Source organism: Zalophus californianus, chromosome 13 (assembly GCF_009762305.2).
Source record: "Zalophus californianus isolate mZalCal1 chromosome 13, mZalCal1.pri.v2, whole genome shotgun sequence".
NCBI lineage: Eukaryota > Metazoa > Chordata > Mammalia > Carnivora > Otariidae > Zalophus > Zalophus californianus.
In genome coordinates this window covers 30120883-30146679 of record NC_045607.1, presented here as the reverse complement: position 1 = coordinate 30146679, position 25797 = coordinate 30120883, and the positions used below count along the sequence as shown (strand labels likewise).

Below are 25797 nucleotides of genomic sequence, written 5' to 3'. Positions count from 1 at the left end.
ACGCAACATATTTTAAGAAAAAAGAAAAAGAAGAAGATAGCAGGAGAGGAAGAATGAAGGGGAGTAAGTCAGAGGGGGAGAGGAACCAGGAGAGATGATGGACTCTGAAAAACAAACTGAGGTTTCTAGAGGGGAGGGGGATGGGTTAGCCTGGTGATGGGTATTGAGGAGGGCACATTCTGCGTGGAGCACTGGGAGTTATGAACAAACAATGAATCATGGAACACTACACCAAAACAAATGATGTAATATATGGTGATTAACATAACAATAAAAATTAAAAAAAAAAGGTGGAGCCCCAGGGCCAGCTCCATGCTCAGCAGGAGTCTGCTTGAGATTCTCTCCTTCTCCCTCTGTGCCACCCCCCTCCCCCATGCCCTCCCTTTCTCTCGCTCTCCCTCTGGAATAAATAAATAAATCTTAAAAAAAAAAATGCATATAGGGCACCTGGGTGGCTCAGTTGGTTAAGCAACTGCTTTCAGCTCAGGTCATGATCCTGGAGTCCCAGGATCGAGTCCCACATCGGGCTCCCTGCTCAGCAGGGAGTCTGCTTCTTCCTCTGACCCTACCCCCTCTTGGGCTCTCTCTCTCTCTCTCACTCTGTCTCTCAAATAAATAAATAAAATCTTTAAAAAAAAAATGCATATAGAAACACTCCGGAGAGAGACCCAGAATATTTGAGTTCTTATTCTGATAATTTTAGTTTTTATTAATCTTACCATGTCAACACTTTATATCAAAAGAATGATCATTATCATAAGAACACACAGTGCTCTAGATGCTGTGCTTAGAACTTTGCATACATAGTGTCATCCTCATCACAACTTTAGGAGATAGTCATATTTTATGATCAAGAAATTGAGGCATATTTCCCAAGGTAAGATGTCTAGAAAGTTCTAGAGCCAAGAGTCAAACATAAGTCTGTGCTTCTCAAAAGCCTCTTCTCTTAACTCCAACTTTGTATTTCTTTATGTTCCTATTGTCTCATTTGCAAAATAAAGGTAATAAATACTATTTGTCTTGCTCACCTCACAAAGTAATTGTGAGGATAAAATGAAAAATAGATGTGAAAGGACTTTGATAAATCTAAGCATACTCTACAACTTATTTTTTCCTAAAATCTATATTTTCATATTGAAATATCAAAAGCATTGGTGAGGAAATATAAAGGTAACTTATCTTTCTTCTCTTAATATTTTTAATCATGTAGGTAATACATACTTATTTTTTTTTAAATAAAAGCATGGATAGGGGAAAAATGGACTTCTATTATGATTTTAAAAATAAAATTCTAGACTTCATAGTTTACAGGATCAAGGTCATACTTTATATAAATCATATAAATTTCTTTCTATCTCTGTGTCAAAATATTTTCATTTGAGTGGGTATGTGGAACGCCATTGTAAAGATATATCATGATTCATTTAAGTCAATTCCCATTATTGGTTATTTAGTATGAAATATGCTTTTAACAATCAAACTTGAAGTAGATATCTCACTCTTTTATCCTCTTTTTTGAATTAATTCAAAAGCAGTGATGGATCCAGTCTGTTCTTGGATTGTAGGCTAACAAATACACTGAATTTAGAAGGAGTTTTAAGTCTGTATTCTTGGTGACTTCTCTTTTCCTAGAATGCATAGCTCCTCTAGTACTCTATATGTTGTATGCATTGTTTTCTACCTCACAGGACTGTTAGGAGGATTCTGTGAGCACATTTGTGAAGAAGACTTGTAAAGTATAAATGCTACAAAAATATATATGATTGAGTTTTTTTCCTAAATCTATGACTCAAATGAAAAACAATGGGGTATAATTCAGCCTGACTAAAAAAGAAGTCATTCTGCTTAATTCTTTACCACTTGAATCCTTAAAGGCTCATCTCTACCAGTAGACCATCCCTGGCCAGCCAGATACTAGCCTTTCAGGGTATTTACTCCAACTGACACAATACGAGTCCAGGTCTGTATGATCAGCCTGCTCCCTCAATGCAGGAGATCAGTGTGCCCTGAAAGTGACTGAATCTTGCACATTCAGAAGAACTGAAAATCTGGCTGAGGTGTTAGGTTGGCTTAAGGGAAGGGACAGGGCGAGAGCGGGGACAGGCAGCTAGCTTACTTCTAGTTCACCTTTTCTCCATTGTTCTCTTCTCCCACTACCCCATAAAGAAAAGATCTGAGAAAGACAAATGAGTGGCTTAAAGATTTCCATAGTTTGTTACTCATGCATTCACTCAAAAAGCAATGTGGCAGACGCTGAGATGTTCTTTTTTCCCTCTTGCCTAGTTTTAATAGATTCAGCATCACATTTCTGGTGTTGTACACTTCCTCTACTTTTCTGTGTATGTGAGTGGCAGTAGCTAGAGTTGGCAGGACAAGAGACAATGAGATTATCATCTCTAAATTTAGTGATGTCATCAAAATGAACAATACCTTGCTATGACAGCCCCCCATAGTTGTCTAGCCAATGGTACTCAAAGTATCTGGTTTGCAAACTCTTATCTGTCCATGATGAGATAAGGAGCTTGTGCCATTATGAACCAACAAGAAAAACTTGCTGTGAAAATAGTATCAGATGAGCCAGTGTGCTTAGTGATACAGTAGGTGGAGAGGCCATACTCTCATGAACAATCTATTATTGTTAAGTTTGCTTATAGGAAAAACTTATAACCAATGTGAGAAACCAACATTTCTGAAAAACTGTGGGCATCTTATCGAGGCTTCGACGGCAAAACCTAAGTCTCTAGAAACTGTGTTAGATGATCATAGGTGAAAATTTGCCATCAGTATAGAAATAGTACCTATGGCACAGCTTCTATTTTGGGGCAAGTGCACAATGTACTTAGGAGTCTAATTCTTTTTTTTTTTTCCTTCTCCTTTTCTGTGAGAGAGCTAAACCTACCTTTTTTTTTCCTAAAGAGAAAGAAAATGAGGGGATAGAGAGTAAGGTGGAGGATGAAGACATGTTACACTGTGAATCACATCCCACTTTGATTGGTAACTACTAATGAGAATTAGTGAAAAATTAGGATTCTTATCAAACCAACACTTCTCTACCAGTTGTTTGGCTAACACTATAAATTTTCCCAAAGTACTCTGTTTTCTTATTTGATTCACAAAACAACTCTGTCAGATTGGTAAGTGCCTTCTTTTGACGGATAAGCATAGATGTTCAGAAACAGAGGCACTTGCCCAAGATGACATGGCCAGTAAGAGGCAGAGGAAGGCTGAGTCTTTTGACTGTTATTTAATGTACCTTCCATTATATTGTGCCATTTTAACCAACACGATTGCAATTTGACTGGAGGTACTCATGAAATAAAGTCTAATGGCACAAAATCCATGGTGGATTCTGCAACACCAAAAGATAAAACTTTAAGGAATTAAACAATGAAACTGGGCTTCAGATGATGCAGATACTTAGTTCAGTTGATTCAATCATAAATTAACTCCAAGACGGAATAGTCAAAGAAGTTCAAGACCAAATATTCTCTATGACTAGACTGTGGCAGGCACAAGAAAAGTGGGGGAGACAGATTAATTGCCCAGTGAATGTATCTGCTAACCTCTTCTGATCTATTTATCTGGAAAAAAATTTAAGTATTGCAAAAAAAAAAAAAATCCCCAAATTAAAAATAAAAACTTCCAAATTAATCCCAAGTCTCTGTACCTCAAAAGGAGTCTGTAAAAGATCACTTCTAAGAAAAGTTTTGTTATCACTTGACATTTAATTTGAAATCATTTATCTTCAAGTCAGCAACAATTAGGTGCTACTATCAGCCATTCATCATGAATTACAGAAGATTGTATTTCCCCCGGAGGACAGAAAGCAATGCTTTGCATGGAGCAAGTCAAGGAAAACCAATATAGTTGAGAGCAGATCTTTTAAAAAAAATAAATGTCCTTTACTTGTCCCCTAACGACACACCTGATATATAAAGTAGTGCCCCCTTATCCGTGGGGGATACATTCCAAAACCCCCAGTGAATGCCTGAAACCATGAATAGTACCTATACTATAAATACCGTGTTTTTTTCCTATACATACATACCTACGCTAAAGTTTAATTTATAAATTAGGCACAGTAAGAGATTAACAACAATAACAAAATAAAACAGTTATAACAATATACTGTAACAAAAATTACGTGAATATGGTCCTCTCTCTCAAAATATCTTACTGCATTGCACTCACCTTCTTCCTGTGATGTGAGATGAGAAAATGTCTATGTGATAAGATGAATTGAGGAAGAAGACGTAGGCATTGGGCCGCAGCGGGAAGCTACTACTGACCTTTTGACGCTACGTCAGGGGAGGAGAAATCATCTGCTTTCGGACCGCGACTGACCGTGGGAAGCAAAACCTTGGCTAAAGCGGCACTACCGGCGTCCCCAACTTTCTGAAACTCCGCATTATGCCACTTTGCTTTCATAAAAGTGAAAATCCCCTTCTGAATTTTTTTCCATCGGGGAAAACAGGTGCTAAGGTAGGTCTTTCCTCAAAGGTAAGTGGCATTACGCGAACTTTTCGAAAGCGGGGAATACTCTTCACTTTATGCCACTTTGGCTTACAAAAGGTTTCATAGGAATGCTTTACTTTCAGATAGTGGGGGAAACCTATACCTTAGTGGTATTACTGTTCTGGTCCTTGTATCATACCGAAGTGGCACTGTGCTAGCCAAACTAATAAACAGGCTTTGGTACTTAGCACTGTGCTGTCAGAGAAAAGGGACCATCTAAAACCCTTTATTTCCATGGGAATAAACATATTAATGAGCATATATGGCTCATGAGACAGGCAAACTGTGGTTGGTATGTTCAATTGGAGTTGAAAATAGTAATACAGCCACTTTTTGTTTTTTATTTTTTAAAAGATTATTTATTTGAGAGAGAGAGAGAGTGAGAGAGAGAGAGAGAGAGAGTGTGTGTGTGTGTGTATGCATGAGCAAGGGGAGGGGGAGAGGGAGGAGAGAAGCAGACTCCCTGCTGAGTGGGGAGCCCACGTGGGGGTCAACCTCAGGACACTTAGATCAAGACCTGAGCTGGAATCAAGAGTCCGCTGCTCAACCAACTGTGCCAACCTGGGGCCCTGAGTCAGTTTTTGGTCGTATGGGTTTGGATCTAAGCCAATTATCTTACTCCATTAACTCTGCCTAATGGAACCCCTATGGAATTAACATGAGATAAACATTTTAGAAAGAAACCTGATCTGTCACTAACTGAGCAGGCAAATTTCAAGGAGTTAACTTTGGAGAAAGTATACCAAAACCCTAGAAGAAAAGGTGGTCTGGAATGGAAGAGAAAGAACAATTTTAGGAACTTACTATAACTTAAATGTAGCTGGATCCATATGCGGAATTATTACTTGAAGGTCATGAGAATACAATTTAGAACTAAGAAATTATCATTTTAATAAAACAGTTAGCTTCAAATGGAGGTTTGAGTGTGTAGCAAAGTCAGAATTTTTTAGATGGAAACGTGCTTTAATCCTCTCCTATGTAGTAATGTTGTAGGAAGCTTTTATTAGGTAGTGATAACACATATGGTTTCCAAAAGTGGGTAGTTTATTATCTTACTGATAATGGATTTCCCTGCTTGAAGAAAGTTGGTTCCTTACAAGCTGATCTTATGTGTTTGTTTCCAATAAATAGTGAAATAAAACTATAATGCTTTCCTCAGGGTTTTGATCATTTCAGTGCTATCTCTTTCCATTTACGAGCTGTGGCAGAATACTATCAAAACCACTATTAATTAAAGGTTTCATATGAAGGAAATCAACAGCCCAGAAGAAAGTGAGAGAAAACACTCTTGTCACTACTGCTCCAAGCAATTTTGATTTGTCTGAATAAGAGACACAATTTTATTTTACTTGGTTGTGTGGACAAGTCCACTTTCTTCTAGAATCCTTTATTCAGGATAACCTAATACCCAATCAATGTATTAGGTCACTGGGCAGTAGAATCGATTGAGAACAGTGGCTAAATTAAGTCAGTTTTATTTAATGTATAAAATGACTCTGACATTCTTTTATATTTTGAAAGTTGTTTTTTTTTTAATCATATCAGTGTATGGGAGAAAGGTCTACTTTTTAACAGAGGCAAGGGAAAGATCAGTTATTATTTTTGCTGAAAGCAGATTATGGTCATATCCTAAAATTACATGTTATGGTGACTTGGCACTGAGTTGAACATTATAGAATGACATTTAAATGATATCCTAAAAGTAAGACAAGTTAGATATGTCTGAATTTAAAATACAAAGATAAATAAAAGAACATGTCAGTTGGGCAAACGAGATCTGAGTTAATATAATAATCTCCCCCTTTCAAGATGTGTGCCATGAAAATAACAGTGACAACAGTGATTTAAAATACATTTCTGAATTGAAGTACAGAAGGAAATGTGCTTGGCGGAGTGTTCATTTTATTGTGAGCTTGTAAGGGTTGTCCCTGGAAGACTGTTCCCACAGTGGTCCTAAAGCTGTGAAGTTGTCTGATTCTAGATGCTGCTTCATGGTTCCTCTAGTCCCCTTGTTGTAATGTGCTGGATGCTGCACAAATCCAGCATGGAACACAATTTCCTTTCTAACTAAGGAACACTAATTTGGGGGAAATTCTTGCTATTTAAGATCTGCCAAACAATCTACAAATGGAAAAGGAGTCTGGAGACTGTGAACACTATTGGCAACTTATGAAGTATTAGGTAATAAAGAAGCAATGATGAGAAGCACGTGATGCTGACTCTTGCATTTCGTTCAATCTGATTCTGCATATATATTAATAATGATGCACCCTATGGATGCAATTTCATGTTTATAACACTTTGGCCATTGGCACCATTGTGCACCTGTGTTTTCCCTGCCTTCCCATCTGCTGCCTACAGTCATTCAGATTCAGGTGACGGAAATGTCTTAGATAAAAGTTAATTAGCCTGCACTCTGCAGATCAAATCTCTATAGTTCAGCATTAAATAGCAATCTTCTGGGCAACTGCTGAATGTAGCGGGTGCCCAGCCTTCCTAAGATTAAAAATGTAAGATTCATTTTTCTAGAAAAAGAAATCTTTAGTACTCTCTTGATATTTTATGCATAGATTCTATCAAACTTTTCACTTGTATTTGGCCTTACTCATTTTAGCTTTTGTCTCTGTATACATATCAAAAGTGGAAGAAAAGAGATTAGAAATATTTTTTTCCAGCTAAAGGGGTAGTGAAATGATATGAAGAATTAGAAATTCTCCAGTGTCTGGACTCTTTATTACTACACTGACCAAAACTTTCCTTAGTTCCTCAATCTTTAACATGGGGCCAACACCGATTACCTATTTTTTATAAATACTTTGGGTAAGGCTTAATGAAGCTTGATATTTTGATAAAAATAATGCACAAAATGCAGCAAACTCCTATTGCTGAAAGGACCCCGCCCTCTCTTTAAATATTTATATTATTGTCAACAGTAAATTCACAAATAGCTTCTTTTATTAAAAATACGTTCAATTTTTTAACCTATAAGAAACGAAAGCATTCTTTCTTTAGTCCTAGATCACTGAGACAGAAATGAGCTGAACACAGCCACTGCATACAGCCAGTCTCTGAGCCCACATGACACAGAAAGGTAGGAACCAAAAAACCGATCCCAAATGAGTCCTCCCATCGATTTTTACGCTACCAGATAATAATTCTACTGCATTTCAATGCCCAGGCATAATTAACCGCCCTTCTTTTCCTATTGCTTCCGTACTAGTTGCAAATTTCCTATTTACTCATAGGAATTCAGAGGGCTGTTTCCTTCCGTACACCACCGCCCAAGCCTCAGGCACACCTTCTAAAGAAGTCAGAGTAGATGCAGCTCGTGGCGCCACATGCTCAGTTCCTCTTGGGAGTGAAAGCCGCTAGCACTGTCAGGGATCTTCCATCGCCCTCCCCCGCGCTCGTCTTTAGAAAACCCATTGCTCTCCACGCTCCTGAACTTTGACTTCTACTTCCCTCTGGCATTCATTAGGTTTCCCCAGCTGGTCAAAACAGGAGTATTTTTTTCGCTTATTCCCCCCACTTCCTTTCTTCCATCGGCTACCCCTACCTCTTATTTTATTTCCATCCGCACTTACACTGTCTTATTTTACTTTTACTGAACTCCTTCAACCAACCATCTATGGATATGGTCCGATCCTTAAACAATATCAAAGTTGTAAAGCCCCAAGTCCCTCCGGACTTCGCCCTTCCCCTTTCTCCCCTCCTCCCCTCCATAAGGTCCCGGCCCCCAAGTGGCGCCCCACTCCTCTCACCTGACTCTCCCGCGGAAACTCGTGGCGCACGATGCTGATCACTGGAATGTGCAGGACAGAGCTGACCAAATCGAGCTCCATCATCTCGCCCTGGCTCTGGGGGAAGGCGAGCAGCGCCGACACCCCTTGCACCACCACGGTGTGGCACACGCTCTGCAGAAAGGAGAAAGGGTCACTGCTCCACGGCGAGCTTGGGGAGGAGAAGGGCAAGAGCGGCAGGTCGCCCAGGCCCGCCTCGATGGCCATCACTACTTCCAAAGATAGGTTGTAGGGCAGCAAACCTTCCACGCGGTTCAGGTTGTCCACCGCGAAGAGGAGGGCGTCCCGAGGCCACAGGGTCTCGGCCCCCGCGCCCTCCCCGGGCTTTCGGGCGCGCGGCGGGCCCCGGCCATGCAAGGCGCTCCCCAACCGACGTGCGCCGGGCGAGGGCGCCGGGGGTCGCCAAGTCCCTGGCTCGGGCTCATCCCGCTGGGCGCCGGCCCGGCTACCGTCCGGAGCACGGCTGGCGGCGCGGGGGGCCGTGGTCCAGGGCTGCAAGTGCACCGCGCCCACCCTCACCGCGTGCCCGATGCGCTTGAGGATCTGGCAGGGCTGCGGATGCGAGGAGGAGCCGGGCACCCCGGCCAGCACCAGAGCGCAGGGCGGCGGCAGCAGCAGACAGACCCTGCTCAGCAGCCACCACAAACTCAGTCTCCTCATTACTGAGATCCGCAGGGAGAAAGCGCGCCCCCTCCTGCGCCCGGCTCACCCCCCTTGCGGCCGCTGCCTAAGGTCTCCACCCCCAGGTCCCGCGGGCAGCTCACTCTGAGCGGCGAAGCGCCCCCAGGAGCCGAAGCGGTCTCCGGGCCATCCAAGTTGGAGCCTAGCGCGCCCAGGTCCCTCCGCCTCACATCCTCTGCCCGCCCGGTCCCTGCGCGGAGCCGGGCAGGCGGGCGGGCCGTCGCCGGTCACCCGCGGCTTGGGCGCCCGTTCCCTGCCCGCCCCATCTGCAGGGCGGCTCGGGCACTGCGTCCGGCCCCGCGGGGAGGCTGGGCTGGGAAGCAACCGGAGTTCCTAAGGGGGCAACGCGCTCACTTGGATTCTTTTCTTTTCCTTTTCTGCCCAGGTGACACCCACTTATTTCCTCGGGGTCGCGCAGGAGAAGGCGTTCACGCCCCGAGTGCGAAAAAGAAGCCAAATCCTCCTTGCTCCGCCGTCGGCCACCCTCTGGCGGGGCCCCCCGGCACTGGCTTCATCTTTCTTCCTGTCTTGCTACTTCCTCTCTTCCTTGCCTCGCTCCTTTTTCCGCCCTGTCGCCGCCGCCGCCGCCTGCTTCCTCGGAGGAGTGACGCGACTGGCCAGCAAAGGGTGGTTCTGCTCGGAGCGCAAAGTTCTCCCCGCCTCAGCCGGCGCCTCCCTGTTACTGAGCCCTGGCGCCAGCCTGTCGCTTGGCTGCGCTAAACGCCCACTGATGGTGAGATTCCCGGGTGGCGCTTCCCGCGCCCCTGGAAAGTCCGCTCCCCTCAAAGGCGCCGGGTCTTGGCTTGCGAAATTCCGTGCGACCCAGGACTCTGAGCCGCGGAGAATTCCGAATTCGGAGTTGTGCCTGAGGATTCTGAATTCCAGTGGTTCACTGGGATAGGTTCTAAGAAGCTGTGACTTTAACGAGCTTCTCTTCGGTGTGTCGCTTTAAAGGTTTTTCTCGCTAAGGGCACCAAAGCGAGAATAATTTACACATTTAATCTCCTCAGCTTCCTTCTCTCGGGCACGTGGGCTTTTGCGGTTTTGAAGGATTCCCTATGTTTTTAGATTCTCAGAAGTAAAAATTGAATTTGAAGCAATTATTTATTTGACCAAGAAATTAAAGAGCTTCAAAATACTTTTGGAGTTCAGGCACGATCAACAGCAGTTTCTAGTTTAGACCGAGTCCTCCAGATCACTGTTTCTAGTAAGTTCTTTCATTTGTATAGTAATGCAGTGAAGTCAGTGGCTTAGGATTTGGTCTCTTCCTCCAGGATCTGAATCTGAAATTAGAAGCAAAGGAGAGGGTTAAGGGCAGGCCTGTGGTTACCACGCATGCAGATTTATTTTATGCCACGGTATCCTTTAGAAGGAGATTAGGAGACACATCCTTGGGGTAAGGAAGACTGGGGAACTGCAGGTTCTGAATTTCAATACCACTTCAAGAGAACACTGACCTTGGCAATTTATTTCACCTGACCTTGCCTTGCTGTTTGGAGCTGCTAAATTGTTATGCAAATACAGCTAGCTTTTAGCTCTGGAGGGCTGTTTTGATTCATGAGCTAAAGTTTCCATCATGCTTTAAATCCGTGGGATGAAGAGGCTCTCACTAAATAAAATTCCCAAGAAGGTTGCAAAGTGAATGCTGTTTTCCTCAAAACAGACCTTTAAAGGCATCTCAGAGCAAAACTTATCTGACAACCAAAATAGCTCCTGCAAGCCTGGGGTGCCAGAAAAGAAAAGGAGTAAAAATCATAATAAAGGGTGAACCGCAAGGGAAAGGGTCCCTCTTGAGCCCCTGGAGAGCATCCCATGTATGGATGCTGGAAATTCTTGCTCGCTTCAGAGGATTCCACTGATTGGGCACTGAATAAGAAAAGTATAGAATTTTGTGGTCCTTGCATTGCAGGAAAACTGGGAATCTATTAATTGTGTAGTAAGAAGATGTGCTTCTTTGCGTGTGTGTGTGCATCGAGGAGTGTGACATTCCAGATGATGACCATGCCCTCGAGTGGTTATCTTAGTATTTGGCATTACATACATGTTCAAATCAGGTTCTCAAGAAAATAGATGGTGATGAAGAATAGATGGGTCTGTTGGTTAATTTGATCCTACGTTCTTTAGGCCTCTCAAGTCCATGACCCCTTGAAGGAACAGCTGAACTGCTTATTCACAGGAGAAGAGATGATTCCCAAGGTTCTGAGGAACGTGCTCTACGAGCTCATGATAAAACCATAGCTAAATCTTGCAAATACTGAGTGTTCACGGTGACAAACAGCCCTTCCTTCCTGTGCTTCATTTTTTGTTTCTTTCCTGGGCTTTTTGAGGATGATGTACTGGCTCCCTTTTCTGTTGTCTTTTGCTGCTTGGTTCTTTTTATCCATATCACTGTCACCTGAGTGTCTCTGACATGATTCTTTTCTCTCCTTTCCTCACATCTCCCTTTCTCTTTTTGCTTCCTTCTTCTCCTTTTTCATGCTTCAATGGTCATAATGTTGAGAGCTCTTTTAGATTCGGTCATCAGTTCAACAACCATTTATTAAGTTCCTAATCTGTGCCAGGCATTGCTGCAGAACTGTCCTGAGGGTAGATGAATAAACTCCAGATCAGGGAAGTTGAGGGTTTTTTTCCCCCACAAACCACATATTTAATGAGTGAGCAAAATGCTGACATTGAGCTTATATTCTAGTGGGAGAGACAGACAATAAAGCATATGAAGAAGTAATGTAGGATATGTTAGTTGATGCTAATAAGAAAAGTAGACCAGCAAAGAGGAAGCATTAGGAGGAGAGTGGGTTGTAATTTTAGAGAGCAGAGCCAGGGTAAACCCCTCTGAGAATATAACTTTTGAATAAAGAGTTAAAGGGAGGTGAGGAGGTGATTCATATAAACATTCAAGACAAGAATTTCCAAGTAGAGGAAACAGCAAGTGCAAAGGCCCTGAGGCAGGGTGTTTCTGGCATGTCTGAGGAATAGTGAGGGGTCCAGGGGCGCCTGGGTGGCTCAGTCGGTTAAGCATCTGCCTTTGGCTCAGGTCATGATCTCAGGGTCCTGCAACTGAGCCCATGTTGGACTCTCTGCTCAGCAGCGAGTCCGCTTCTCCCTCTCCCTCTCACTCTGTGATCTCTCTCAGTTTCACTCTCAAATAAATAGATAAAATCTTAACAAAAAATAGTGAGGCATCCAGAGTTGCTGGAGCAAAATGCTCTAGGTAAGAATGGTGACAGGTCAGGCCAGAGAAGCAATGAGGAGGTGGCAGATAATGTAAGCCAATGAAGAATTTTGGCTTCTACTCTGAAGGGGGTGAGAAGGTATGGGGGCAGGTGTTAAGCAGAAGAGCGACAGGACTTATGTTTTAACAGGACTACTCTAGCTAGCTGCTCTGTTGATAATAGATGAAAGGTAGGCAAGGGTAGGAGTCAGGAGACCAGATATAAGGCTGTTGGCAATAATCCATGTGAGAGAGGACATTACTGTCAAATCATAAACCACTTTTTCAGATTCATGTTAATTATTACCATTCTATAGGATAGGAATTTGAGAAAAGTTGAGTTATTTGAGAAAAGTTGAGTTATTTGCACAAAGTCATTGCATAGTTAGTGAGTGGCAGCGTGGATTCAAGACTCTGAGTTCACCCCAGCTGCATTATTGGTAGCAAGAACCAGCCAAATTTCAACATTGGCTCACCCAGAGAAGATGAAACTCTTTTTATTACCAGATTCTAAATGAGAACTACTGATCTAAGAACCCATGTTGGAGAGTCAAATAAACAAAAGCTAATCCAAATGCTCACAATTTAAAATGTGCTTTTGTGCACATCTGTGCTTTCTGGTACCAGCAACCGGTAAACCAGATGCTGAGATATTCTGGAGGTCACCCAGGAGAGGCTGCAGTGAAGGATGCTGTAGGAGTCAGAAACTTGGATTCTATTTTCAGCACCGTTTCCCTATGGGTGCAACATTGAACCTCCTGAAGCACAGGTTTCTCCTTTGTACTGGGATTGTGGTGACAGCTCCTGGCAGTTGTCTACAAGGCAGTGTGTGGACTCCTATGAACCCTTTCAAGTTCCATGGGAATGGGAGGCTTTTTGCAGGCCTTTCGGTTCAGTCACATATTTCTAAAGGCTTGGGAAATTACCTTTTTTCTTTCTTTTTGCCTATACCCTGACAGATTTCAAGTTCTACCTATATTTAGCTTTGTTTTTGTAAATGGGCAATAATATTAAATGCCATGTTCCTATCTCCGGGTCAGACTTTTATGTGATATTAGCAATGTAGGTGGTGGTTGTTGTTGATCAATATTCAGATGAAAAACGTGCTCACCTCTAGCTAATAATTGCCTAAGCCCAAATTGTTCCCTCCTCACATCAACGTCTTTGTCTCTATTGCCAGAGACCCTGTGTTCATGGGAATCCTCCTGGGTAAAAACAAGCAAACCAAACAAAGGAACAAACAAACAAAAAGCAGAAACAGAATCATAAATACAGAGAACAAAGTGGTGGTTGCCACAAGGCAGGGGGTTGGGGGAGGATGGGCAAAATAGATGAAGGGAATGAAGGGGCACAAGCTTCCAGTTATAAAATAAATTAAGTCACAGAGATGAAAAGTACAGCATAGGAAATATAGTCAATAATCCCATAATAACATTGTGTGGTGACAGATGGTAACTACACTTGTGGTGAACATTGTGTAATGTACAGAATTGTGGAATCATCCTGTTGTGCTCCTGAAACTAATATAACATTGTATATCAACTATACTTAAATAACAAAAATTTTAAAAAAGTATGTGGAATTGGTAGAGAAGCGATGGTAGCAGAGTTTGAAGAGGGAATGAATCACAGAAGAATCGGGTCAATTTTGAGGAGCAGACCCTAAGGGCCAATCTATCTAAAGCCTAATTATTCTTTTTTTGTTCCCCCTTTAAAAAAAAAAAAGCCTATATTCACTTGATACCTTATAACACCGTTCTATATTCTACTCATTAGGCATTAATTTTGGCACTAGTCATTCTTTTCAAAAAATGCAAGTAACTTTCATGGTTATGGGATTATTAGGATAAATTATTTAACCCTGATTATTGTAAAATTAATATCCTGTTGGGAATTTTTTTTGATGGGGGGAAGGTGTTCATTTTGCATTACAAGGGGATTTAGGGACATAAGAACAGACTAAGAAGGATTTCACTGAAGGAGTTTTAGGCAACCTGAGGGACTGGAATAAGAGAAAAGGAGCATCAGGAGCTAGGAAAATGGGGCAAAGAAAGGGAAGCAAAAAATTAGTCTGTCTTTTCTATTTCAAATAGTGCTCACTCTTTGTCATGACACTGGAAAATATAAAGGGGAATGTCTCCTCCTTTGTACCACATGATCACCTACACCCAGGAAACCAAATTCAGGCCAGGACTATTACCTATCAACAAATTAGGAACTGCCAATAGTTTTTTGCCTTTCAGCTATGAAAAAGAACACTGGGGTGTCCTCAGTCTAGTTATTGTCAGGGGAGTAAGTTATCAGTTGTGACAAGTGTGTGGCCTTTTCAACATCCACCAGGATTATTAGCTGAGTGTTTGGATTTCTTGATTCTTCTCCTAAACCACACACTACAGGAAACTCAAATAGGACTTGGAAAGGCCAATGTGGTAGTCTCTCTCTCTCTCTCTCTCTTTCTTTTTCCTTTGGTAATAATCACTCTAATTTCGTGTTTATCCAAATGAGTTTTGGAATAAAACTTGGTCCATCACAAACTGCAAGATTTTTAAAGGACTTTTTTGTGCCCAGTTTGTAGCACGAATTTTATAGCTGTAGCCAAAGAATTGGGGACTTTTGCAAAGGCTATTTGCCTTCATGGTTCTCATGCCTTACATCTGGAAAAGTATTTTGTTTAAGAAAAACAGTTTTTGTTTCTTTAGAAAGATGTTTTAAGGAAGGTTTTTTCACCAGAAAAGAATTATTAAATCTTTATCATTCTAGAGCTTATTATCTTGAGTGACTTCTACACGTGGGGCAGTTTGCATACATGATCTTTTAATTTTATGATTCAATAGACTGTGTTATCCTTATTTTATAGATGATGAAACTCATGCTTAGTGAGGTTGAATCATTTGCTAAGAACTGGGAAGCAAAATCAGATTTGATCCTCTGACTCCAAAGTCCAAATTCTTTTCATTTCCACTTCCAAGTGTGAATGGAAGCATGATGATCAGACCTGACTGACTCTGGAACCACTATCTAGCTAATGTACAGAGATGAACATAATCGTAAAGTTACTTGGCTATCACTGTCAGAGTATGTAAATGCCAACTCTAGAAGTCTTAATATTTAAGGAGATCTTAAGAAATGGATTTCTTACTGTTTAATACTACACATAAATAGGCATGAATGATTGTGATTTTCTATTTTCTTATTGGGCCACAAACTTTCTAACAGATATTTTTGTCTATTTCATATGTGAAATGACTCTTACCTTGGCTATGGTTTTTTTTTTTTTAAGATTTTATTTTATTTATTTGACAGAGAGAGGTACAGCGAGAGAGGGAACACAAGCAGGGGGAGTGGGAGAGGGAGAAGCAAGCCTCCTGCCAAGCAGGGAGCCCGATGTGGAGCTCGATCTCAGGACCCCGGGACCATGACCCAAGCTGAAAGCAGACGCCCAATGACTGAGCCACCCAGGTGCCTCTTGGCTATGGTTTTAAATGTCATTGGAAATATTATCTTATAACTCATTATTATCCTCCTTAGGATCTCTTTTCAGCAACCGCATACTCAGGATCTCAAGGAATTTTTTAATATGTGAAAATCTCTGTGATTTGAGATGGTGCTTCTGGAATAATCTCATTGGGAAAAGTTCAATTCAAAGGGAACCTTTCTGCTCTCTAAGGCATGACTGGAGTCTCCTCTTCACATACTGTATTGACAAGGCTTCTATCTTGAACAAAGGATTGAAGTTTGCATGGTATAAGCTAGATCACTCAAAAATGAGTTTGGATATATACATCGTATTATGGAGTGTGACCTTTTGCTGAGCAGAATTATCCTTCATGCCATTTCCAGGTGCTATCATTGATAAAGACAGAAAAAAATAATCTCATGATTATGCTGAAGGAGAACTTTCTGAGAACTGAGCCTCTCTTTGAAATAAGAGCTAGTCATCTAGAAATTGTTGTCGAAATAGAAATGATCTCTTCCAGAATTTGAAATCCCCTCAGAAATACATTGTCCCTTTTCTTTTGGTGTACCATCACTGGGTTAGAAAAATCAGTAGGGTGCACCTGGATGGCTCAGAGGGTTAAGCACCCGACTCTCGATTTAGCTCAGGTCATGATACCAGGATCCTGGGATTGAGCCTTGCATGGGGCTCCGTGCTCAGTGGGGAGTCTGCTTGAGGATGCTCTTCCTCTCCCTCTGCCCCTACCCCCTACCCCCCTGCTCTGGCACATGCTCTCTCTCTCTCTCTCTAATAAATAAATAAATCTTCTTAAAAAATATCAGTTGGCCCCTACCGCCAACATTACTATCACTGCAGGGTACACTATGAAAAGCAAACTGAGCAAGACTCAGACAGTAGCAGCAATGATTAGCTTGTGATCACATGGAACTCTACCAAGAACTCAATGGGAAAACATTTCATCCATTAAGAATGCTGGTCTAATGAGACTGATTAAGATGAGGCAGGATGAAAATAGTAACTACTGTACTCTGGAATGGGATGACACCTCTTTGAAGAGCTTAATGCTTTCTTGCAGAATTTTTTTAATTCTCTCTCAAGTCAAAGAGAGTAGATATATTAATATATTTATATAGTTTTAAATCAATTATGAATAGCTGATGCCTGAGGCAGAGGGTCAATAAATGATAGCCCAAGGTTCCACAGCTTAAGGCAGACACAGAACTACAACCCCATTTCTTCTATAGCAATCAAAACAAGGAGACAACATCTACTATGATGACCGCAGCTGGTGGAGCTGGTGGGGTGTAGGCTGGTGTTTCTCTTCTGATTTGCTTGATCAGAAAGGCAAAAAGACCCCTGTTTGGCTCTGACGTTTGATGCCTCTAAGGTGAGGGCTGAGCTTTTCTGATAATGAAAACACTTGCAGCCCATTTGTTTCTAATGACCGTATCTGTCTTAATCCTCATTCGTGTTTTTTAACTGGGAGATTTGCAGTTTCCTCCCACCTTATTATGGCTCTTCCTAAAGTCCTTCATCTGGTTAGTGGCACAGTCATGTTTCTGTGGAGTTTCGAAATGGTCTTCAGCAAAAGCAATCTTCTTTTCTATTGTACCAGCTATTCAATCTTCCTCTTTAAGTCTCCCTACTAGCTCCCTGCTGCTTTCTAAATCAAGTTGTGATTTTCCTGGTTTATCAGCCTCTCCATCATGGGGTTTAAATTTGCTATTACGGATTTTCTTTCTTTTTTTTTTTTACTGGTATCTTCCCCCGTGCCAAAATACATCATCTTCATTCCAGAAGTGGGTGGCCAGGAAGCTCTTCCTGGACGCATCCACAGTTAGTGGTGCAGGCAGCTGTGTGTGTATGGGATGGCTAGAGAGATTGCCTATAGTTTGTTCCCTTTGGCACATCCACAGTTTTGAAGCAACCACAATGTCTATAGGTTTCCCAGGCATTATTTCATTCTGATTCTTCTAATACCAGTAAGTCTTCTTTGTCTACATAGTGAAGGGATATGGCTTAAAGAAATGAAACTAGCCAATACAATCTTTGTGTTTTTCATAAGATCAGAAAATATGGTAATTACTGAGTATGAGTGTAGTATGAAAGGCTTTAGCAATGTATTCACATATAATATAATGTGAAATGTAATATATGTATAATAAAAATATAATTTAGCAATATGTATAAGTTAAATCCATCTCAATTCTGCATTCCCCATAGTAGTAATATGACCTCATGCTATGGTAACGTGTATTTACCTAGTCTTTGACTTGGGGGTTGGCTAACTCATTGCTTTGATCAATGGGATTTTAGTGGACATGATGCAAATGAAGGCTTGAATTGTGCTTGCACAGTTGAGCTTCGGTTTTTTTTTTCTTTTTTTTTGAGCTTATCCCTTTCACCCATAGAAGAACATCCCTTGAATGGCTGCTGGTTCAAAGACCATGAGAGGTTTGTAGAACAGACCTGGACCTAACTGCAGGTGGGAGCTGAGTCCAACTTACCTCAGCCTCGATCAGCTGAGCCCCAGTGAACAGTATTCTGCTGAGTGACAAATAAATGCTATGGTTTATGTTGCTGAGGTTTTCTTGGTATCCATTTTACAGCAAAGTGACTGAGACACAAGTATAAATCAGTGGGAAAAAAAATTTAACTAGATGCATCTTGTTCACTTTTAGGAGAAATATTCCAAAGATAAAGCAGAGATTTATGGGTTAAGAAAAAAACCCTCAAATGTCTCCATAGTATATTCTGCGGATAGTTTACATTCAGTCTAAGCACTTTAATTTACTTCTACATTCTCACATGGTGAAGATTCACATCCTTTGCGTGATCCAACACAATGAAGATCTTCAACCATCATGAAATTGAACATACTCAGCATGGACTTATGAAAAAAAACATTCCATGTATTCACACGGTACCTAGTTTAAGTGGTATCAAGGTTAAAGTGATCACATCCAGTCACAAAGTAATCTTAAGATAACAAATACTTTACTTGCATTTTTCATATAGCATGAAGAGATATATATACACTGCAGTAATATTTTAAATTTTTAATCTTTCCCATTCATTTCTTTCTTCACTGAAAGTGCTTTCACATTTCTTTCATCCCAAATTGTCCCTAAAATCTGCCAGCCTATCCTGTTTGAAGATTTCCTCAGTGTTAGCCTGTTTTCTCCCATTCTTTTCTCTGCCTCTAGCTTTCTTCCCCCAAAAGAACCAGGCCCAATCCAGTTGTCAGGTGACTGAGGACTTTAAGCCAGCATCTTCCTCAGTAGCCAGAGTTAGATAAAGGCTGGGAATACTCATAATTTACTAACTGTTGACACCGCATGTCATGGCTCTGTGTCAGGGGCATGCTAGTGTAGAACGCAGAAACAAATGAGAAGGTCCCTGCTTTGAGATCTCACTAGTGTTGGAGAATTTTATCATTCTAACAAAGCATTAAAAAGATATGAGGAATAGAGCTTGAAATGGAAGATACTTCCTGAATGCTATTGGGTTCTTTGTAAGTATATCAAACATAAAGGAATCGACAGAAGAATGACAGATAAAAGAAAAGATAATATATGCCAGAAATCATAATGTGGGGCTAATAGGATAAAATAAAGCCTAAATATAAGGTTAATATATGTATACAGACATAGAAATATATATTTGTATTTGTCATAGTAACCATAGGGGTTTCCAAATTTTATGGTCTCCAACTAGGTCGCACCTTGAGTTATAGAAATACCACTTTACTTCTGCATAATTAAAATTTAATTTAGCTTTCAAATGTACATTTTTGATGGTGAAAAACTTATATTGGCCAATTTAAGGAAAATTGATTATCAAGAAGGAAAAATATATGAAAACATAATTCCCGTCCATAGGCATAAAAACAGTGGGGGATGCTATTGTTTAGTGACCTCTTCTTAGAAGTGACATTGAGAAAGCTCACTCTTTACCTAATATACTTCAGTGAGATTAAAGAGCTACATATAATCACATAGGAAGATTAAAATATAGAGATCAAAGTGCTTAAGGCCGTGTTGTTGATGCTCTGAAGAAGTAGGACTACTTCTATGCTGATTGTAAAAGCTGACAGCTTGCTATCGACATCTATGGAGGGCGCACAATTGTTAATACTTTCTGATGAAATGATCTACTTCATAAAAATTAATACTAGAAAACAAAGAAGAGAAAAATAACAGAAAGAAGGAAAAAAGGAAGAAAAACCAGAAAGTGGAGGTAGAAAGGTATTTTGCTGCACAACTGAAACATTGTGGAAACCTGGAAAGCAACATAAATAATTAATAAACAATAGGGCTATGAGTAAGTTTTTTATGGCCTGTTAATTCTATGTTATTTCATTCAGTCAGTAAAAATGATGAATATGGAAATTTTAGCATTTGGTAAATTACCTATAAATAATGAAAAAAAAACACAGGTATGGATTGCATACACTTTGATTATAATTCTGTCTATAAAATCTTCATTTACACACTGGAGATGACCAAAATATATTAGTAGAAAATAATGGCTATCATTTTTTTAAAAATTAGCAGCACCTCATTTATACATTTTAATGTAAAAAAGTGATATGCAAATTAAAGTTATAACTAATTTAGCAAGTTATCACCCAGTTACCTCTCATATTTGAAACATATTTAGGAGGCAGAAAATAAGCATGTACATTTCTGAGGAGCCAAAAAACAAAAACCAAAAAACATTGCAGTGCCGATGCTTTGAAGTTCACACATTTTATTTATAGAGAAACACTTCCAACTTTTACTTAGAGCATTCTAATGAGCCTGATTCCTATACCAGTGCAGATTTGAAGAGATAATCAGAAGAGAGGAATTAAACCTCAGGAAATTAATGATAATAATAAGACCCATACAAAATTTCATATTGATAAAAATACATTCACATGCATTATTTCATTTGATTTATACAAAAACTTTGAGACATTATTTTTTCACTGTGTCCATTTTACAGAAGAGGATGTTGAGATGTTAAGTGTTTAAGTGACTGTCCAGGATCACATAACTTAAACTCAGATGTCCTAAATTCAAATTCCTAAATCTCTTTACCTTCAGTGCATCCTCTTACAACAGTGAAAAGTGACATCTGATTGTCTGACAACTTTGAGTGTCAACATAGCAGGTTCCTGATCAGACTGAAGTCAACCTCCTGATTTATCTCTTTTGTGACAATTCTAAACCTCGGTTTCTTCATTTATAAAATGGGGAAGGCGTTGATAGGGCTTTCGTGATGATGAAATGAAAAGATGCAGGTGAAGTGCTTGGCAGAGTGTCTAGTTAGTAGTATGGAAAATTTTAAATGCTTATAGTAAACATGTACTTAAAGTTCGGACACTATACAGAATAAACTGAATAGACAGATTACTACTTATTCCTTTTGGATTTGACATGATTTTAAGGTGAAATATCTTCAGCGGTCATACAATTGTATAGATGTCGGTTTCTTTTCTTTTAGAACATCCTTGCGATTCTGAATCTTCCTACTTCTCTTAACCTCCATGGTATTCATTCTAATCATGGAATAAAAAATTAGGAACACAGAGCTTTTTTCATATACAGGTGCCAATTTTCATTCTAGAACATCTTAATGAACGGAAATATGTAGAATTCTACTTGGTGATCCTTTATATCATGGATTTTAGAAGACAAGGCCCTGAATAAATGGATATTTAAAGCTTTCATCATGAACATCATGAACAAAGACTTATGTGATCTGTAGAAACCTGAGTCAAATGATACTCCTTTGAAGTGAGCTTGAAGCATCATATTATCTTTTCTCATGTTGTCTTTTGGCTTTATGAAGTAGTTAATATTTTCTAAAGTCCTTTCAGCCAGATGAATTGATATTTTCTAGATTCTCTGGAACCCATGAAAGTACTGCTCAGGGAAACATTTTTGGTGCTGGTAATTTTTCATCAATCATACACAGATACACACACACACACACACACACACACACCACATAGCATTGACATTTATAATCTTAAATGCATTGTATTGCATTTCTGTCATGTGTTTGTTTTAATAAGTGAACCTCTGAGCCAAGGAAAATAGGTTCGATTGTACAAAGAGATAATTGAGATCCACCTTCCTTGGGTGATATATATGAACTTAACTCTTTGGTACTTCCCCAAACTTGCTTATGATACCAAATAAATGTGCAATAACAGGGGGCAGACTTTCCTACTTCCAGCAGATTAGGTATGAACTGTATTAACCATATTTTACTTGCTATCTAGCAATCAGAAGAACAGATATATCACATATATGGACTGATCCATGAATAAGTGTTAGGGGCCGCTAGAGGTTTCAGCTTTGGCCCTCCCTCCTACCCTCCACCTCTGCTCTGCTCGAGTATAAAAGTGATTCATAGCAGAAACAAAACAATACAAAACAACAAAAGTCCTCACTCACAAACAGACAAGACAAAGAAGCACCTGATAGAAGCTGCTGGGAGCAGAACCTACAGATGCGGACAATCTCGAAAATGCCAATCCTTGTATCCATAAGAGTTTACGATTGTGGCCAAATAGACTCAGCCACAGCTGGGAACTCATCTTAGGTTGAAATGTTCTAATACATATTTCTTTGTGTTAAGGTGACATAGTGTTAGGATGTGATGAGAAGTGTTACTGGTGATTTTGGAAAATTCATAAAGAGAAAGTTAAGCCGAGTGGTGTATAGAGTGGAAAGAATGGATCAGTCATCAACCTGAGGACCTAACGTCTGAGTAGGAAGGAAGGCTCAAATTTTGGATGGAGTAAATTTTCTGAACTCCTGGATTATCACAATGGCACATGATAGACACTCAATATTAGCTATTATTACTGACTAAACATAAACTCTATATACCATAAAAAGCCACCACCACCAAAACTATGAAAAATACAGGGCTTCGATATATAGGTAAACTGTATTACCTAACTCCAAAGTCTTTGAAAGCCTCTCTACATTTCAATAGAGTGCAACAGAAGGCATAGATCAGTTTATTCTCCCTCTCAATTGGATTCTACCACCACAAACCTGTACATTTAGATTGCATTAGTTGTTTCTCTTTAAGAATTGCACATAATAAATTATACTTAATATTATGCACTCGTCTTTTATTTTACTTGTTACAAAAAAATTTGCTAAAGCATTTGCTGGAAATAAGGCTGAAGGTTTTCTCTACCATCTAACTAAGTTGTGCTTACATAAAATTATCTGTGAGCAACTTTTAGAAATAATTTACAGAAAAATCTTGGTTTCCCTTTAAGAACTATCATATTCCCTCCTTTCTAGAAATAAGAAGGATAATTGGTCCTAATTACCCCTTTCACTGCCTTTACCAAAAAGCTCAGTACCAACTTAGAGATTCAGCTAAAGCAAGTATAATGACTATTTTTTTTTTAGTTTTGCTTTTTTTTTTAATTTTATTATGTTAGTCACCATACAATACATCATTGGTTTTTGATGTAGTGGTCCATGATCCATTGTTTTCGTATAACACCCAGTGCTCCAGGCAATACGTGCCCTCTTTAATACCCATCACCGGGCTAACCCATCCCTCCACACCCCCTTCCCTCTAGAACCCTGTTTGTTTCTCAGAGTCCATCGTCTGTCATGGTTCGTCTCTCCCTCCGATCCCCCCCCTCCATTTTTCCCTTCCTTCTCCTAATGTCCTCCCTGCTATTCCTTATGTTCCACAAATAAGTGAAACCATATGATAATTGACTTTCTCTGCTTGACTTATTTCACTTAGCATCATCTCCTCCAGTCCCATCCATGTTGATGTAAAAGTTGGGTATTCAACCTTTCTGATCGCTCAGTAATATTCCATTGTATATATGGATCACATCATCTTTATCCATTCATCTGTTGAAGGGCATCTCGGCTCTTTCCACAGTTTGGCTATTGCAGACATTGCTGCTATGAACATTGGGGTGCATATGGCCCTTCTTTTCACTACATCTGTGTCTTTGGGGTAAATACCCAGTAATGCAATTGCTGGGTCATAGGGTAGCTCTATTTTTAATTTTTTGAGGCACCTCCACACTGTTTTCCAAAGTGGCTGTACCAACTTGCATTCCCACCAACAGTGTAAGAGGGTTCCCCTTTCTCCACAACCTCTCCAACATTTGTTGTTTCTTGCCCTGTCCATTTTTGCCATTCTAACTGGTGTAAAGTGGATCTCAATGTGGTTTTGATTTGAATTTCCCTGATGGTTAATGATGCTGAACATTTTCTCATGTGTCTGTTAGCCATTTGTATGTCTTCTTCAGAGAAGTGTCTTTTCATGTCTTCTGCCCATTTTTTGACTTGATTATTTGTTTTTTGGGTGTTGAGCTTGAGAAGTTCTTTATAGATCTTGGATACCAGCCCTTTATCTGTAGTGTCATTTGCAAATATCTTCTCCCATTCTGTGGGTTGCCTCTTTGTTTTGTTGACTGTTTCCTTTGCTGTGCAGAAGCTTTTTATCTTGAGGAAGTCCCAAAAGTTCATTTTTGCTTTTGTTTCACTAGCTTTTGGAGATGTATCTTGAAAGAAGTTGCTGTGGGCGATGTCCAAGAGGTTACTGCCTATGTTCTCCTCTAGGATTCTGATAAATTCCTGTCTCGCATTGAGGTCTTTCATCCATTTTGAGTTTATCTTTGTGTATGGTGTTAGAGAATGGTCGAGTTTAATTCTTCTGAACCATATGGTCCTCTCAATTGATGCAGAAAAAGCATTTGACAAAATACAACATCCTTTCCTGATTAAAACTCTTCAGAGTATAGGGATAGAGGGAACATTCCTCAAGTTCATAAAATCCATCTATGAAAAACCCACAGCGAATATCATCCTCAATGGGGAAAAGCTGAAAGCCTTTCCCTTAAGATCAGGGACACGTCAAGGATGCCCACTCTCGCCACTATTGTTCAACACAGTACTAGAAGTCCTAGCAACAGCAATCAGACAACAAAAAGAAATAAAATGTATTCAAATTGGCAAATAAGTCAAACTCTCTCTTTTCGCAGAGGACATGATACTTTATGTGGAAAACCCAAAAGACTCCACCCCCAAATTACTAGAACTCATATAGCAATTCAGTAATGTGGCAGGATACAAAATCAATGTACAGAAATCAGTTGCTTTCTTATACACTAACAACGCAACTGTAGAAAGAAAAATTAGAGAAACGATTCCATTTACAATAGCACCAAAAACCATAAGATACCTTAGAATAAACCTAACCAAAGAGGTAAAGGATCTATACTCTAGGAACTACAGAACACTCATGAAAGAAATTGAAGAAGGCACAAAAAGATGGAAAAATATTCCATGCTCATGGATCGGAAGAATAAACATTGTTAAAATGTCTATGCTACCCAGAGCAATCTATACCTTCAATGCCATCCCGATCAAAATTCCAATGACATTTTTCAAAGTGCTGGAACAAACAATCCTAAAATTTGTATGGAATCAGAAAAGACCCCGAATCACCAAGGAAATGTTGAAAAAGAAAAACAAAGCTGGGGGTATCACGTTGCCCAATTTCAAGCTATATTACAAAGCTGTGATCACCAAGACAGCATGGTATTGGCACAAAAACAGACATATAGACCAATGGAACAGAATAGAGAGCCCAGATATGGACCCTCAACTCTATGGTCAAATAACCTTTGACAAAGCAGGAAAAAATATGCAATGGAAAAAAGACATTCTCTTCAATAAATAGTGCTGGGAAAATTGGATAGTTTTGCTTTTTTTGTTTTCATTTTTTGATTTTGTGTTTTACATGCATTTATATCCCACTATTGCCTTTCATGGTTTTTGTTTGCCAGTTGTCTCAAATCCTTTGTGAAATAATAGATCAAAATCCAACCATCCAATCAATCAATCAATCCCACCATGTTCTGTATATTCTGTTTGAATTAAGAGAGAAGTGTGTAAATGACACATTATGCATTTATCTAAATTTCTTAAATTTGAAAAGGGACATACTCAACCTGAATGCAAACAAAGAATTTCTAGATGTTAGATTCTTATAAATGAAAGGACTTCAGAGGTCACCTACTTATACATTTGATCTCTTAGTTTTTGCATTCTTGTTGACATCATATTTTCTAAAGTTTTTTTT

At 39.9% G+C, this 25797-nt stretch overlaps 1 protein-coding gene and 1 long non-coding RNA gene across 7 annotated transcripts in view; both read right to left on the bottom strand.

Moving 5' to 3' along the window:
- The window catches only part of GRIN3A (glutamate ionotropic receptor NMDA type subunit 3A), a 150572-nt gene extending 141091 nt beyond the window's left edge, over positions 1 to 9481 (bottom strand). For 5 of the 6 annotated variants that reach the window (XM_027616515.2, XM_027616513.2, XM_027616514.1 and 2 more), the window contains exon 1: positions 8277 to 9003. In XM_027616515.2, coding sequence (XP_027472316.1) covers positions 8277 to 8975 — 699 coding nt within the window. In that variant the 5' untranslated portion in view covers positions 8976 to 9003. Of the gene's footprint in view, positions 1 to 8276; positions 9004 to 9350 lie in introns of those variants that run through there. The other variant, XM_027616517.2, reaches the window with a different exon arrangement.
- A 638-nt stretch (positions 9482 to 10119) lies between these two features.
- Positions 10120 to 25797, bottom strand: part of LOC113934927 — a 210307-nt gene continuing 194629 nt past the window's right edge. The window contains exon 4 of the long non-coding RNA XR_003523837.1: positions 10120 to 10279. This is a non-coding gene — a long non-coding RNA (uncharacterized LOC113934927). The remainder of the gene's footprint in view (positions 10280 to 25797) is intronic.